The sequence below is a fragment of the Hippopotamus amphibius genome, chromosome 3 (genome assembly GCF_030028045.1).
Source record: "Hippopotamus amphibius kiboko isolate mHipAmp2 chromosome 3, mHipAmp2.hap2, whole genome shotgun sequence".
In the NCBI taxonomy this organism is placed as follows: Eukaryota; Metazoa; Chordata; class Mammalia; order Artiodactyla; family Hippopotamidae; genus Hippopotamus; species Hippopotamus amphibius.
In genome coordinates this window covers 112,083,284-112,099,020 of record NC_080188.1, presented here as the reverse complement: position 1 = coordinate 112,099,020, position 15,737 = coordinate 112,083,284, and the positions used below count along the sequence as shown (strand labels likewise).

At 35.3% G+C, this 15,737-nt stretch overlaps 1 protein-coding gene across 3 annotated transcripts in view; it reads left to right on the top strand.

The window, feature by feature from the left end:
- The window catches only part of LOC130850253 (olfactory receptor 5G3-like), a 58,282-nt gene that overhangs the window by 26,628 nt on the left and 15,917 nt on the right, over window positions 1–15,737 (top strand). For 2 of the 3 annotated variants that reach the window (XM_057729677.1, XM_057729675.1), the window contains exon 2: window positions 14,629–15,587. The exons of the other annotated variant lie outside the window; for it this stretch is intronic. In XM_057729677.1, coding sequence (XP_057585660.1) covers window positions 14,643–15,587 — 945 coding nt within the window. In that variant the 5' untranslated portion in view covers window positions 14,629–14,642. Of the gene's footprint in view, window positions 1–14,628; window positions 15,588–15,737 lie in introns of those variants that run through there. 3 annotated transcript variants of the gene reach the window in all.

The following is a 15,737-nucleotide window of genomic DNA, read 5'->3' as shown; positions in this document are numbered from 1 at the left end:
TCTGGCATCCCCTGCCTTTCTGACCCCATGAAGGCTTTTATGCATGTGTAGTGTTTCCCTTTTCCTAAAGGTGGGGCGTATATGACCTCTTGATCTCTTAACATGGCTAGCCCCTCTCTGTCCCTGCCATAAAAATGTCCAGATGTCCAGTTATTTACCCTATTTCTGTTGCTGTTTCTTATATTGATGTGCAGATCTCTAAATATAGACAGGAGTCCAGTCATAAATATGTAATCCGGAGCCCAGTTGTCTCTTGCCTTAGGAAATGTAAACAGGGGGCTAGTAATGGATGTCCGGCCTGGAGCTCATCTTCTCACCCCAGAGGTGTGAACAGGCTAGTTGTAAAAGCCTAGCCTGGAGCCCATCTACCTCCTACTTCAAACTGACCTATTGCAATTCTATGCTTATTTCAGGCATACCTAGAGCCAAGGTGCTGATCCTGGCTAATCCAGAAGGAAATCAACTAGCTAGTGATAAATATTCTTGAGCCATGGTTTGAGAGAGACACCGTGGGCAGTCTGTGCTCGTTTATTATTGTTGTTCATTAAAAAAAAAAACAAAACAGATAGATGGTTTGTATCCAGTTTCTGTTATGCTTGCTTGGTTTCTTCTCTTGCTCTTGGTCATGCAGCCTGATTTTGGCCATCCGGCTTACCCCTCGGACGGGACTGCGGCCCTCCTAAGTCCAGGTTATCATGTGTGTTATTATCTTGTGTGCATCCTGGTAGTTCATGGTTCAAATACAAAGAGCATTCTATGCCCTTGAGGAAGGACCTTGGGAGCTGTGTCTGAAGTCTTGGGCCTCAATGACGTTTGCCTGTGCTTTCTTTTTCCTCTTGTATTGGAATCTCGTGAATCATTTCAGTTATTCAACTGTGTGTTATGTCAGTTTATGTTAGTTTTGTATTCATTCTGGAATATGATATGATAAAAAGTCTGTGCATATTTTCAGCTCGTGTCTCAAGCAAATCTTAGGCCTAGCTGGATGAGGTCAGATGGGTCAGCCTTTGAGTAGCCCAAACACCTGATTCTCTGCTCTCCTCTTTTATACTCCTTTCTCCTCATTCCCCTAGAATAGAATTCCCTCATATTTTTTCCTAACATTCTCCCATCAAAACCTTCTGTGGATATTTCTTAGAAACCTTCCTAATGCTCCCCTACCCCATCCCCACTAAGTAAAACCAGTCCTCTGCAGCAGCAAGAGCGTGTTCTCACAAAACTGCTACGACACATCACATCCTATTAAATCCCTTTTCCCTTGAGATACTGAGAAATTTGTGAAGACAGCAGTCTTTTCTTATTCATTTGTATGGATGCCACCAACGCTTAGCAAATCTCTTACAGAAGTAGGTATTCATTAAACACATGATGAAAGAAATCAATGAATTAACAAATAGCTTTTTGGAGCGAAAAGAGATCTTTCCCTTTGAAGAGTTACTGAGTGTTGACTGACTGGTAATGAATCTCCCAGGTGTATTTGCATTCCAAATGTGGCAGGTGAATAAAGGCTTAAGCTAAAGTAATGGTATTTAAATCATGCCATATCAGATATTGTAAGACTGTAGGTGAGTCAAGTGAGCGGGTGTTTGCATATATTCTTAAGTGGGGGCGCCAGGAACTTTCACAGAGACTTCAAATATGCCATGTGGATTATTGTGACTGTGAATCCACCTTGTGACCTGGAAAGCTCAGTGAACATTCATCTAGTTTAAGTTGGGGTCAGTTCTAGCCCCAATAAAATCTCAATTTTTTTTTATTGAGGTCATTTAGCATGGCACTAATGTCCCCTCTGGTCACCCTGGCGCTTTGGCATCAAATGGTTACATGATCAGGAATCACATTGCTTTTGTGAGACTTCTTATTTGTAAGGAAGTTGTATAATATCTGGAGTGCCCTTCAGCTAAATATTTTATGTGACCATGACTAAATCAATTACCCAAATACACTTGACTAGACAGGCAAGTGCTTTGTGTGAAATTAGTGAGATAATCACCTTTCACTGTCTTGACAAATGAAAGTAGCTGTGGCATGGAGTATTAACAAGTTACCTTTGAATTGGAAAAAAGAAAGTGTGATTGTAACAGATTTTTAGTTGTGAATTTATTTGGCCTAAGACCATATTATACCAAATATGCTTCTCTTTGGAATCAGCTTGACCAGTTGATACCATCCAATTATCCGATTGCCCAAATGGCTGGGAAAGAGACTACCGGCAAAGTTAATAGCCATCATTAAGTCTATGATGTAGTCAGGTGACCATTTATTTCCATCTCTGCAGAGGACGAAAATAAGAGTATATGTGTAAGTAAGCTGAATATTCACCAAAGCAGATTCACTAATGTTTGAAAGTTAAGTCCATGAACATGAAGTGTCATGAGAGGAAGCTGAGACATTGACCAAAGATCTTACAAAAATATTTACTTTGGGATAATTCTAGTCCTGGGTCTAGTTAGGTTGTCAAGTACAGATCTTGGTGTCAATGATAATTGGATTGGTGGTTCTGACTTGAACCAAAGAATATCACAAGCGAATGATACCTGAAAGTCTCCCAAAACTCACAAAAGGATGATACATGAAAGTAGAGTACTCGTTTATGATTTTATCACTAGGTATGTAGTTTCCATAGACAACAAAACTCATATGGCCTCATTTACTCAGACTCCCTGGAGAATATCTACATTTGTGTACGTGTGTGTGTGGAGGTGGACATATGCTACTTTGGAGGTTGCTTGGTGGGTATGGAAATGAGTGAGGGAGTTGTGGCTAAAATTTGAATATTTAGTGGTATCTGGTTAAGCTGCTGTAAGAATGATACTCCAGAGGTCCTTACTCCATATAATACATTTGGATAGGAACATTCACATTTAGCCTCTGTTTTTAGAGGGTTTTTTAAAAAATAAATTTATTTATTTTTATTTTTTGGCTGTATTGAGTTTTCATTGCTGCGTGTGGGCTTTCTCTAATTGCAGAGAGCAGGGGCCACTCTTCATTGTGGTGCACGGGCTTCTCAATGTGGTGGTTTCTCTTGTTGCAGAGCGTGGGCTCTAGGTGTGTGGGCTTCAGTAGTTGTGGCACATGGGCTCAATAGTTGTGGCTTCACGGGCTCTAGAGCACAGGCTCAGTAGTTGTGGTGCACGGGCTTAGTTGCTTCGCGGCATGTGGGATCTTCCTGCAGCAGGGATCAAACCCGTGTCCCCTGCATTGGCAGGTGGATTCTTAACCATTGTGCCACCAGGGAAGCCCTTGTAGAGGGTTTTGTGTGTGTGTGGTTGTATTACTGGCCAACTCCTCTTCTCATGAATGTACTCTCTAATTAGATAAAGCAATAATTTAATCTTTTTTCTGTCCAATGTAACAGGTTAGATTTTTCAAAAGTGACTTTAGTTAACTTTTTGTCCTCAATTATTTTCCACTCACTTATAGTTTTACTCTGAGAATGGGCAACTTAATTTCCTTCTATTGCAAATATTTTAATTTTTGGAGGAGAGGATCTGTGGAGGTAGTGAGGAGTTTTAATGCTACCCTCATAAACTACTATAAAACATAGGTAATTTTTTTGCTTGATAAATATGAGAATAACTTAATGGCTAAATCTTAGATGCAGCAATTCTCTTTAAGTTCTTAAAAGGTTGTTTTTGCTTTGGCAAATCAATTAATTACCAATAAAGATTTCAGGACCAAACTGTTGTGACAAATTCTATTCTGAATTGGTAGCAGAGTTCATAATAAGGGATATCTGAAGCTTAGTCAGGCAAAGAAGAAACTGTGGTGTGGTCAGGATATTGATGGCAGAATTTGGATGTTCTGTTGTATTTTTGAATAGGGAGAGGAAAAACATTTGAAGAGACTGGAAATATGGCTGACCTCTTTGTATATGGATATACTGCCACCTGTTGGTCATTTCTTGTCATTGACCAGGTTTTGAAGGCCGTTTTACTTTTTGTTGTTGAGTATAATTGACCTACAATATTACATTAGTTTCAGGTATACAATATAGTGATTTGACATTTAAATACATTACTAAATGATCACCATGCTGTCTATTTACCATCTGTCGCTGTACAAAGTTATTATAATGTTATATTGACTATAGTCCCTATGCTGTAGGGACAGCCCCGTGATTTATTTATTTTATAACTGGAAGTTTGCACCTCTTAATACCCTTCACATATTTTGCCCAATGGACCACCTTCCTCTTCTCTGGTAACCATGAGTTTGTCCTCTCTATATATGAGCCTGTTTTGATTTTGTTATGCTTGTTTGTTTGTTTCTTTAGATTTCACATATAAGTGAAATCGTATGATATTTGTCTTTCTCTGTTTGAATTATTTCATTTATCATAAACCCCACGAGAGACCCATGATGGTGCAAATGGCAAGATATCATTAATTTTTATGACTGAGAAATATTCCATAGTGTATATATATAATATACATATATGTATATTATAATACATATGTATAATACATATGTATGTGCATATATGTGTGTGTATGTATATAATATGTATATATAATATATGTAACATATATGTATTTTGGCATGTAATATATATAATATGTATATATAGTATACATATGTATATTATATTATATATATAATACCATATCTTCTTTATCTATTAGTCTATTGATGGACATTTAGGTTGCTTTGGTATCTTGGCTATAGTAAATAATGCTGCAATGAACATTGGGGTGCACATCTAGATTCACTCTAGTTATGACATCTTGCATGGAGATCTTAGCAAGCTTTTTGATGTTTTTTTACACAGGGTGAGAATCAGGAGACATGGATTCTACTTCCAACAATGATACGGATTTGCTGCAGGAACTTAGACAAGTCCCAGTGGTTTTGGATGGTGGTTTTCTCAATTGCAAATTAGCCAAAAAATGGATCATGATAATCAAATATTCATTGTGTTTACAAAATGACATTTGTTAAATATTTTATTTACTTTTATTGAAATGTAGTTGATACAAAATATCATGCTAATTTCAGATGTACTGCATTTTGACTTGACATTTGCATACTTTATGAAATGATCACCATGATAGACTAGTGACCATTTGCCTCCTACAAAGTTATTACAATATTATTGACCATACTCCTTATGCTGTATATTACATCCCATGGCTTATTTATTATATAACTGGAGGTTTGTACCTCTTAATCCCCCTCACCTATTTCACTCACATCCATCTTATCCCTTTCCCTTCTAGAAACCACCTCCCCTTCTTTTTAAGAACTTTTATTGAGATACAATTGACGTACAATAAACTGAATATATTTAAAGTGTACAATTTGATATATTTTTCTTATTAGTAATGTATATATGGCAGTCTCAATCTCCCAATTCATCCCACCCCAACACCCCGCTTTCCCCACTTGGTGTCCATATGTTTGTGAAACTCACTTTTGTTTTTAGAAACCACATTTTTGTTTTCTATATCTATGAGTCGATTTTCATTTTGGTTTCTTTGTTTTGGTTCGATACCACATATTAGTGAAATCATGCTGTATTTGTCTGTCTTATTTCACTTAGCATGATATCCTTTAGATCCACCCTTGTTGTCATAAATGGCAAAATTTTGTTCGTTTGATTACTGTTTTGATTACTATAGCTTTCTTTGTAGTATAGTCTAAAGTTAGGGAGCCTGATTCTTCCAGTTCTGATTTTCTTTCTCATAGTTGATTTGACTATTTGGGGTCTTTTCTGTCACCATACAAATTTTAAGATTTTTTTGTTCTAGTTCTGTGAAAAATTTACTGGTGATTTGATAGAGATGGCATTGAATCTGTTGATTGCTTTGGGTAGTATAGTCATTTTAACAATACTGATTCTTTCAATTCAGGAACATGGTATATCTGTGTCAAGTCTCTGTAGAACCTTTTTTTTTTTTTAAATTATAGTTGATTTACAATCTCTGCTGTATAGCAAAGTGACTCAGTTTTACACATATATAAATTCTTTTTTAATATTCTTTACCATTATGGTTTATCCCAGAATATTGAATATAGTTCCCTGTTCTATACATTAGGACTTTGTTGTTTACCCATTCCAAATATAATAGTTTGCATTTACCAACCCCAAACTCCCAGTCTATTCCTATCCCTTCCCCCCTCCCCCTTGGCAACCACAAGTCTGTTCTCTATGTCTATGAGTCTGTTTCTGTTTTGTAGATAGGTTCATTTGTGCCATATTTTAGATTCCACATACAAGTGATATCATATGGTATTTCTTTTTCTCTTTCTGACTTACTTCACTTAATATGATAATCTCTAGTTGCATCCGTGTTGCTTCTAATGGCATTATTTCATTCTTTTTTGTGGTTGAGTAGTATTCCATGGTAAATAGGTACCACATCTTCTTTACTCATTCATCTGTCAATGGACATTTAGCTTGTTTCCATGTTTTGGCTATTGTGAATACTGTTGCTATGAACATAGGGTTGCATGTACCTTTTTGAATTATAGTTTTGTCCAGGTATATTCCCAAAAGTGGCATTGCTGGATCATATGGTAATTCTAAGGAACCTCTATACTGTTTTCCACAGTGGCTGTACCAGCTTACATTCCCACCAACAGTGTAGGAGGGTTCCCTATTCTCCACAACCTCTCCAGTATATTATTTTTAGACTTTTTAATGATGGCCATTCTGACCAGTGTGAGGTGGTACCTGACTGTAGTTTTGATTTGCATTTCTCTAATAATTAGTGATGTTGAGCATCTCTTCATGTGCCTACTGGCCATCTATCTGTATGTCTTCTTTGGAGAAATGTCTATTAAAGTCTTCTGCCCATTTTTTGATTGGGTTCTTTTTGTTGTTGTTAATGTTGAGTTGTATGAGTTGTTTGTATATTTTGGAGATTAAGCCCTTATTCTGTCGCATCATTTGCAAATATTTTCTCCCATTCCATGGGTTGTCTTTTTTTTTTTTATGGTTTCTTTTGTTGTGCAAAATCTTATAAATTTGATTAGGTCCCATTTGTTTATTTTGCTTTTGTTTCTAAGAACATGGTATATCTTTCTATCTGTGTCATCTTTGATTTGTTTCATCAGCATCTTATAGTTTTCTGAGTATAAGTCTTTTACCTCTTTAGGTAGGTTTATTCCTAGGTATTTTATTCTTTTTGATGTGATGGTAAATGGGATTGTTTATTTAATTGCTTTTACTGATCTTTCATTCATTTTTAGTGTATAGAAATGCAACAGATTTCTGTATATTTATTTTGTATTCTGCAATTTTATCAAATTCATTGATGAGCTCTGGTAGTTTTCTGGTAGCATCTTTAGGATTTTCTATGTATAGTATCATGTCATTTGCAAACAGTGGCAGTTTTACTTCTTCCTTTCCAACTCAAAATTTCTTTTATTTCTTTTTCTTATCTCATTGCTGTGGCAAAGACTTCCAAAACTATGTTGAATAAAAGTGGCAAGAGTGGACATCTTTGTCTTGTTCCTGATCTTAGAAGAAATGCTTTTAGCTTTTCATCATTGAATATAATGTCAGCTGTGGGTTTGTTGTATATGGCCTTTATTATGTTGAGGTATATTCCCTCTATGTCTGCTTTCTGGAGAGTATTTATCATAAGTGGATGTTGATTTTTACCAAAAGCTTTCTGCATCAGTTGAGATGGTCACATAGTTTTTATTCTTCAATTTGTTAATGTGGTGGATCACATTTATTGATTTGTAGATGTTGAAAAATTCTTGCATCCCTGGGGTAAATCCCAGTTCTTCATGGTGTATGATCTTTTTAATATATTGTTGGATTCAGTTTGCTAGTAATTTTTTTAATTAATTAATTAATTAATTAATTAATTTTATTGATTGTGTTGGGTCTTTTTTGCTGTGCGCGGACTTTCTTTAGTTGCAGTGAGTGGGGGTTAATAGTCATTGTGGAGCGCAGGCTCCTCATTGCCATGGCTTCTCTTGTTGTAGAGCACGGGCTCTAGGCACGTGGGCTTCAGTAGTTGCACCACATGGGCTCAATAGTTGTGGTTCATGGGCTCTAAAGCGCAGGCTCAATAGTTGTGGTGCATGGGCTTAGTTGCTCCGTGGCATGTGGGATCTTCCTGGAGCGGGGATTGAACCTGTGTCCCCTTCATTGGCAGGTGGATTCTTAACCACTGCACCACCTAGGAAGCCCTGCTAGTATTTTTTTTTTTTTTGAGGATTTTTGCATCTATGTTCATCAGTGATATTCGTCTGTAATTCTCTTTTATTGTGTGATGTCTTTGTCTGGTTTTGGTATCAAGGTGGTTGTCACCTCATAAGATGAGGTCAAAAGTGTTCCTTCCTCTGCAATTTTCTGGAATAGTTTCAGAAGGATAGGTGTTAACTCTTCCCTAAATACTTGGTATAGTATAACCTTTTAATGACCTATTTGTGTCTTCATATTTAAAGTAGATTTTTCTTAGGAGCTGTATTGTTGATCTTTTATTCATAATAATAAAAATTTTATCTCTTAATTGGGGCTATTTAGGGCATTTACATTTAGAGTGATTATTGATATGCTTGGGCTTAAATATACCATCTTACTATTTGTGTTCTTTGTGTCCCATCTGTTCTTTGTTGATTTTTGCCTCATATTCTCATTTCTTTGATTGAGTATTTAATTAAAACCTGTTCCTGATGAGTATTCCTTTCTTTTCTTTTCTTTTTTCTTTTTTGCACACCTGACTTGTTGGGTGGTGGAAAAGTAGTGGGAAGAGAAATCCTCAAATGAAGAAATATAGGTGGTGGCAATTAAATTGGCTGCTGGTTACCAAAATGATACGTGTGAGAGTCTGCCATACTACCCAGTGTAACAGTGAGAAGCAGTGCACACACTACACTTTCTGTAGTGCCTGAAATTTTAATAAGATATGATTTTAAAGGCAATCTCATAATGTGTTTGGAGTGTCCAATGAGTGAGTGACTAAGGCTCCTTTTAAATTATTGTTTCAGTTCAGAAGTAACTACAAATACGACTGAAATAAACAAGCTGGGAATATTAGGATATGGCATTATAATTTAATTTATCATGTCAGCAGCACCAGCTTTATAAATGCTACTTGGCTGCATACCAGATTAGATACTGGACACGAGGGATTACAGAGCAAAGAAATGAAGTTGGTGATGTAACGTGGGAAATAGACAATTAGAAGTATTGCAAGCTAGGACCATCTCTACTAACACCTGTATATTCCTGTTGAAATACATATACGTATTTAGAAAAGTAAAATTTTTGCTCTACGGCTCGTGGCTTATGAGTTACATTTATTTTTGGTAAAACTGTAGGAAGAAAGTAAACTTATAAGGTTTAGAGTGAAGATGGGTAAAATAGTAAACTTGGATGTAATTCCTCAGTCAGATCACACATATTATACATACTATTTCTTATTTTGCTTTTGCAATTAATACACATGTGAATATATTTTCATCTGATTATATATTACTTCCAACATGATTTTTAGAGTTTGTTCTTTTCCAATTGTGAAGCATGATTGCACATACAGACTGAAAGTGAGGGGGTGGAAAAAGATATTCCATGTACATGGAAGTCAAAAGAAAGCTGGAGTAGCAATACTCATATCAGACAAATTAGACTTTAAAGTAAAGACTATTACAAGAGACAAGGAAGGACACTACATAATGATCAGGGAGCAATCCAAGAAGATATAACAATTGTAAATATCTGTGCATCCAACATAGGAGCACCTCAATACATAAGGCAAATGCTAACAGCCATAAAAGGGGACATCAACATTAACACAATAACAGTAGGAGACTTTAACACCCCACTTACATCAATGAACAGATGATCCAAACAGAAAATAAATAAGGAAGCACAAGCTTTAAATGACACATTAGACCATCTTGACAATTAATATTTATAGGACATTCCATCCAAAAACTACAGAATACACTTTCTTCTCAAGTGCACACAGAACATTCTCCAGGATAGATCACATCTTGGGTCACAAATCAAGCCTCGGTAAATTCAAGAGAATTGAAATCATATCAAGCATCTTCTCTGACCACATTGCCATGAGACTAGATATCATAGTACAAAATTTAAATTGTATAAGAGCAAATGTAAAAAATAAGTGTTAACTTTCCCATCCACTTCAAACAGATACTGATGAAGATATTTCTTATCAAGAGATTTTGCTTTGAGTGTAAAAGCAGGTACATATGTATGTTTGTGTGCTTTTATAAATAATATAAATGAAATCTTACCTTGTGCACATTTCTACTCCTAACTTTTTTAAGTCACATACTCTATAAGATATTGTGTCACATCAATACACATAGCTCTAACTCATTTTGAAAACTATTTAACCTGTCCCTTATTGATACAAAATTATTTCCAATCTTTTGTTATTATAACTGATAATGCTGCAACAGTCAATAAGTTTTGTTGTAGCTGTGCCATTTCATTTTAAAAGCTTTCTGCTTTTAATACTTCTTTTTAAAATTATTTTACTTTATGGTATACATTTTTCATGTTTTGAGCATTTGGAAAGTACGTGAATTTCTTTTAGTAATTTGAAAATTTTAGAATTCATCTTTATCCTTTCTGATAACCTTTAGAACTGCATATTATGAACTCCTATTTCTTAAATTATTACCTTAAGACCATATTAGTATGAAAGATATTAATATTAGTACATTTACATTTCTTCTTCTTTTCTTTACATAGCCTGATTTTTATAGATTATATCATTACCCATAATGCCACTAGTGGCAAATTTTCTTTGTCTTAGAATATATTTACATATGAAATTGTATATGTCACACTTAAACAATATTTAAAAATTCCCTACACTGAGAGGAAGAGATTAGTGGGCTAAAAGCGTTCCTGTAAAATTCCCTTTTCTTTTACTTCAAGTTTGTGAAACTTGATTAATATAATATTAAAGTATACTTTAGTATTAGCCTTTGTTGATTAAATTACTATTGTCATACCACCATTTCCTATAAACATATAGTTTTACAGTCTTGGTTTCATCTATAAGGGTATTCATTGCAATGAATGTAGTGTGGAATGGTATTGTGGAGAATTCTGAGAACAGTTTGAGTTTTGTCCTTCACAATTAAGAAAAAAAGTAAGGTCCACACACTTTACCAGAAAAAAAAAATCAGCTGCTTAATTCACATTTTTTCTTAAGACATTTTGTGTCCTTTTACTCTATAGAAATATTCTTATGTTTTGAAAGTTTTTTTATGTTACATCTCTCGTCTTTAGAGATATCAATTATTTGTATGTTAGAGCTTCCTTTCTGCATATTAATCATTTCTTTATAAACATTTTGAAGCTGTAGTTTATTTAAAATTAAAAAAAAAATTCTCAAAAATATTCCATAAATATTTTCAGTAGGGCCTATGCTCCTTTTTTTTGTTTTGTTTCATGTGACTGAAAATTCACATACAATTTCCTTTCTTGGGTTCAGCCAGCTTACTTCCCATTACCTGATATAATGTTGCTATTTCTTTTTTCAGCCTTGCATTTCCATAGAGTGGGTGTTATTATTTTTTAAAAAATGTTACCATCAAGAATTTTCCCATAATTTTTAATTAATTAAACACTTTCTGTTATTGTTCATATTCCTTTTTTTGTAGGTTTAATGAATATAGTCATATTCTTTTTAAAAAAAAAAACTTTTCATTGTGTTCTCATTGTTTTTAAATGGTTTTAAGAATAACAGATAGAAATACATTTCCTCTGACACCTTTGATCAAAAGTATATAGCATAATTTTAATTGCTAAACGTTAACCATTATGAGTTATATAGATTTTATGGGTTTGTTTCCATGAATTCAACAAATATGTACATAACACAATTATTGACAGCCTTCTGAAATAGATACTTGAGAGGGGTCATAAATGAGCTAACAATGAAGTGTTATGGGAGTGATATCTGCCCTTCTTGAGGGGATAAACAATTAGAATTCTCAGAGAACGGGGTGATTTAGAGAGTTCACCCAATGTCATCAGACTACACTTTCTTCTCTCTCTTGCGACCCTTCTATCCGAAACAACTTCCTTGCCTTTGGTCCTGCACCCCCACTTCTGTTCATCTCATTAGCACTGCCTGGAATGCCTTTCCTCTTAATTTCAGTTTATTTAAATTCTACTTGTCTTTTCAGGCAATTCCTTCTTTGAAAATTTCCTGATTTACTCCAGCTTACAGTGATCTGTCCTTCCTTTGAAGTCCAGTGACTCGTGTTTTATTTTTGTCTAGAGATAGGCAAGTGCTACTTTGAACTGGTGTTTTATTTTTATATCAGATACCATCTCCTCAACTGTGCTACAGATATCTTATAATGCTAAATAACATTAATGAACACTGATTCTATGCTGGACACTCCTCAATACTTTAAATGTATTACTTCATCAAATCCTTTCGACATCTTTGTGAGCTAGAAATCATTTTTTTTTATTTTAAAGATTAAGAGAATGAGGCCCAGAGAGATTTAAAAATTGGCTCAAATTGACATAGCCAGTAGGTGATGCGATTAAGATTTACACCCTGGCAATGTGGCTCCAGAACGAGGCAGATAACTGCATCCTTCCAGCTGGTGCTGGGTGCTCAGTGCATCACTCCTCACTGATAGGAAAGAGAGCCCTCAGATCCCAAAGGCAGAAAGGAACCCACATTGTTTTCTTAGGAATCTTCTCTTTGAGGAAAGACACAGTTAGGAAAATACACTTGGTCCAAATGCCACTGAGATCATGTTAATTTTGTCTCTCCAGGTGTAAGCTCTTGGGGTTTTAGCTCTTTGGGGACCTGGGTCTAAATCACTGAAAACTCCCAAGAAAAATCCCTTATTCTGTGCAGTATGTGAATCAATGTTCAGGTCAAAGAGTATCTCTTTACTCTCAGGATGTTTAAGTTGAAGGACTTATCTTCTTTACGAAGCATCTAGAAAGTCATGCCTTTTAGAAAATGTTGCCACCATGAGGAAAGTTGAATGTTGCATCCTTATATATATAGAAAATGATTATTTCCTTGAAGCAATTAAAGTATCCCCATAAAGAATATCCTTAAAGAAGTGAGTACATTACATTTTGGATAATATGTAGTTTTTGAAAAATGACAGAGAAACTTCAAGATGAGTTTGAACTTTGGGAATATGACCCTTCCAGCCCAGGTTCTCTAAAGAGAGCAAAGTAGCATTTTGATCACAGTGTTATGAGACAAAGCAACTGTTTTTTGTGACTTTTGCTAAACTGATTTTCTTTTTTCTTTTTTTTTTTAAATATAGAGATACTGCAGAGTCCATAAGGAATTCTAAGGTCACATAATGTTAGCTATGAAAGTGGAATAGACATGATCTTCCTTGTTTTATAGAAGACTGAAAATTACTTACATTCAAATAAATAAGTAGTGTTTGAACTAAAACTTGAAGCAGTCTCTCCAGTACCCTACATCTATACACCTATGTTGGCATATTTGGATGGACTTAAAAACATTTATGCAATGGATAATGCTCCTAATCTAAGCCTAGAATTGTCTTGTGACTGCTGAAAATGTACTCCAGATAGCATTAGCAAGTAATCATAATGATAAATAATCACAAAGCAAAGGATAGTCACTTTTATTTTTCATTTTTCAAGCTCCACATACAATTATAATATAATTTGAATAGTATATTCCTTTTGTTTCACTGAAAGAGGACATTAATTTCAGTGATAATAGATGTCATTTAAAACAAGATATTTTTCATATAAATTATCTGACACAGTGATCTTCTCTTAGGAATTTTAAATAGCTTGATTTCTAAGTCCTTGATTAATGAGTCAGAAACTAATATATTCTTGAGTGTGTTCCCTGCAAAAAGAATTATACACTTGATATTTTACATATATTATTAGTATAATTGATATTTCCTGACAGATTTGAAGATAAGTGCCCTAAAAAGAAGTTTATATGAAATATGAGATATATAAAATAATTCTCCATTATTTTGGTGCAAAATATGCTTACTTTTCAATACAATTTCCATGACAAGTGCTATCCAGCATTTGCCAGATCACTTGATTTTACAGGCACAGCCTCCCCATTCCTTCCATGGCATTGTATTCTTTTATATGAGTAACCTCTTTGTCATTTGTGTATATTAACATTTCCACATCTTTTTATAAGTGGGAGTAGGGAATAGACTGATAAGCACTTATGCGAATTGTATCTTAATAACATTAGGATGGTTCTGATCATTCAGTAAGGTCAAGAACTCCCCTGTTTAGCCTTTCCTAGATGTCATATACTAGGATCTGAATATCTCATTGATTTTACAGTATTCTCAGTAAGGGTTTTCTAGCTGGGGTTTTAAATCCAATTACGCAGTAAGAAAAATATGGGGAGTAATTCATATACAAATTTATAAGAGTTTTAGACAATAGAAGTGGACTCTTTATGGGAAAGAGTAGAGAGCAAGGGTGAACTGTTCAAGTTTACACAGAATCTTTGCACAAGCTGCACAAACCTAGTAACTAGGAATATTGTTTTCTAGTTCCACAGTATTTCAATAATTGTCTCTTATAGACCTGTTTACGATTATCTGTTATTGGCTTAAAATATTATTTGTAACTCTTAAAGAGAGGTTTTTCATCATAAAATTGTTTCTTTCTTATAACAGATGACAAGTGACCAATGGAAGATCAGAATCAGACAGCAGTGACTGAATTCCTTTTGTTGGGCCTCACAGATCATCTCTATCAGCAGATCATCCTCTTTGTCACTCTTCTCTTCATCTATCTTGCCACTCTGGGGGGTAACTTGGGGATGATCACTCTCATATGGAGTGATCCCAGACTCCACACACCTATGTACTTTTTTCTTAGCCACTTGTCCTTTGTAGACATGTGTTCCTCATCTTCCATTGCCCCCAAGATGCTGTGTGATATCTTTGCAGAGAAAAAGGGCATCTCTTTCATGGGTTGTGCTGCACAGATGTGGTTCTTTGGTCTTTTTGTGGCAACTGAATGTTTCCTCCTGGCTTCCATGGCCTACGATCGGTATATGGCCGTCTGTAAGCCCTTGTTGTACACACTCGTTATGTCCCAGAGGGTGTGTGTGCATCTGGTTATAGGCCCTTATGCTGTGGCTCTTATAAGCACCATGACTCATACAATTCTTACTTTTGGCTTACCCTTCTGTGGTCCGAATATTCTCAATCACTTCTTCTGTGATATTTCCCCACTGCTTTCCCTGGCATGTGCAGACACCTGGACCAATAAGTTGGTGCTTTTCATCTTGGCTGGAGCAATAGGAGTACTCAGTGGCCTGATCATCACGGTCTCCTATATTTGCATCCTGGTGGCCATCCTGAGGATCCAGACTGCTGACGGGAGGAACAAAGCTTTCTCTACTTGTTCTTCTCACCTGGCCGTTGTTTCCATCTTAGGTGGCACTCTTTTCTTCACTTATGTTCGACCTAGCTCAAGTTCCTCCCTAGACATTAATAAAGTGATTTCTCTCTTTTACACTGTGGTAACCCCCATGTTGAACCCCCTCATCTACAGTTTGAGGAACAAGGAGGTGAAAAATGCATTCAATAGGAAGTTTGAAAGGAAAAATTGTCCAATAGGTAGGTGAAATTGAACTCTACTTGTGTTTTACCATACTTATTGGTGCAGAATGTATAGTAAAATAACACTGGGAATTAGAAGCTGGTTTTGAGTCTTAGCTCTGCCTGTTCAAGATTACTGAAAAAATAGAGTAGTTCTTAAATATTTTTCTATTCCA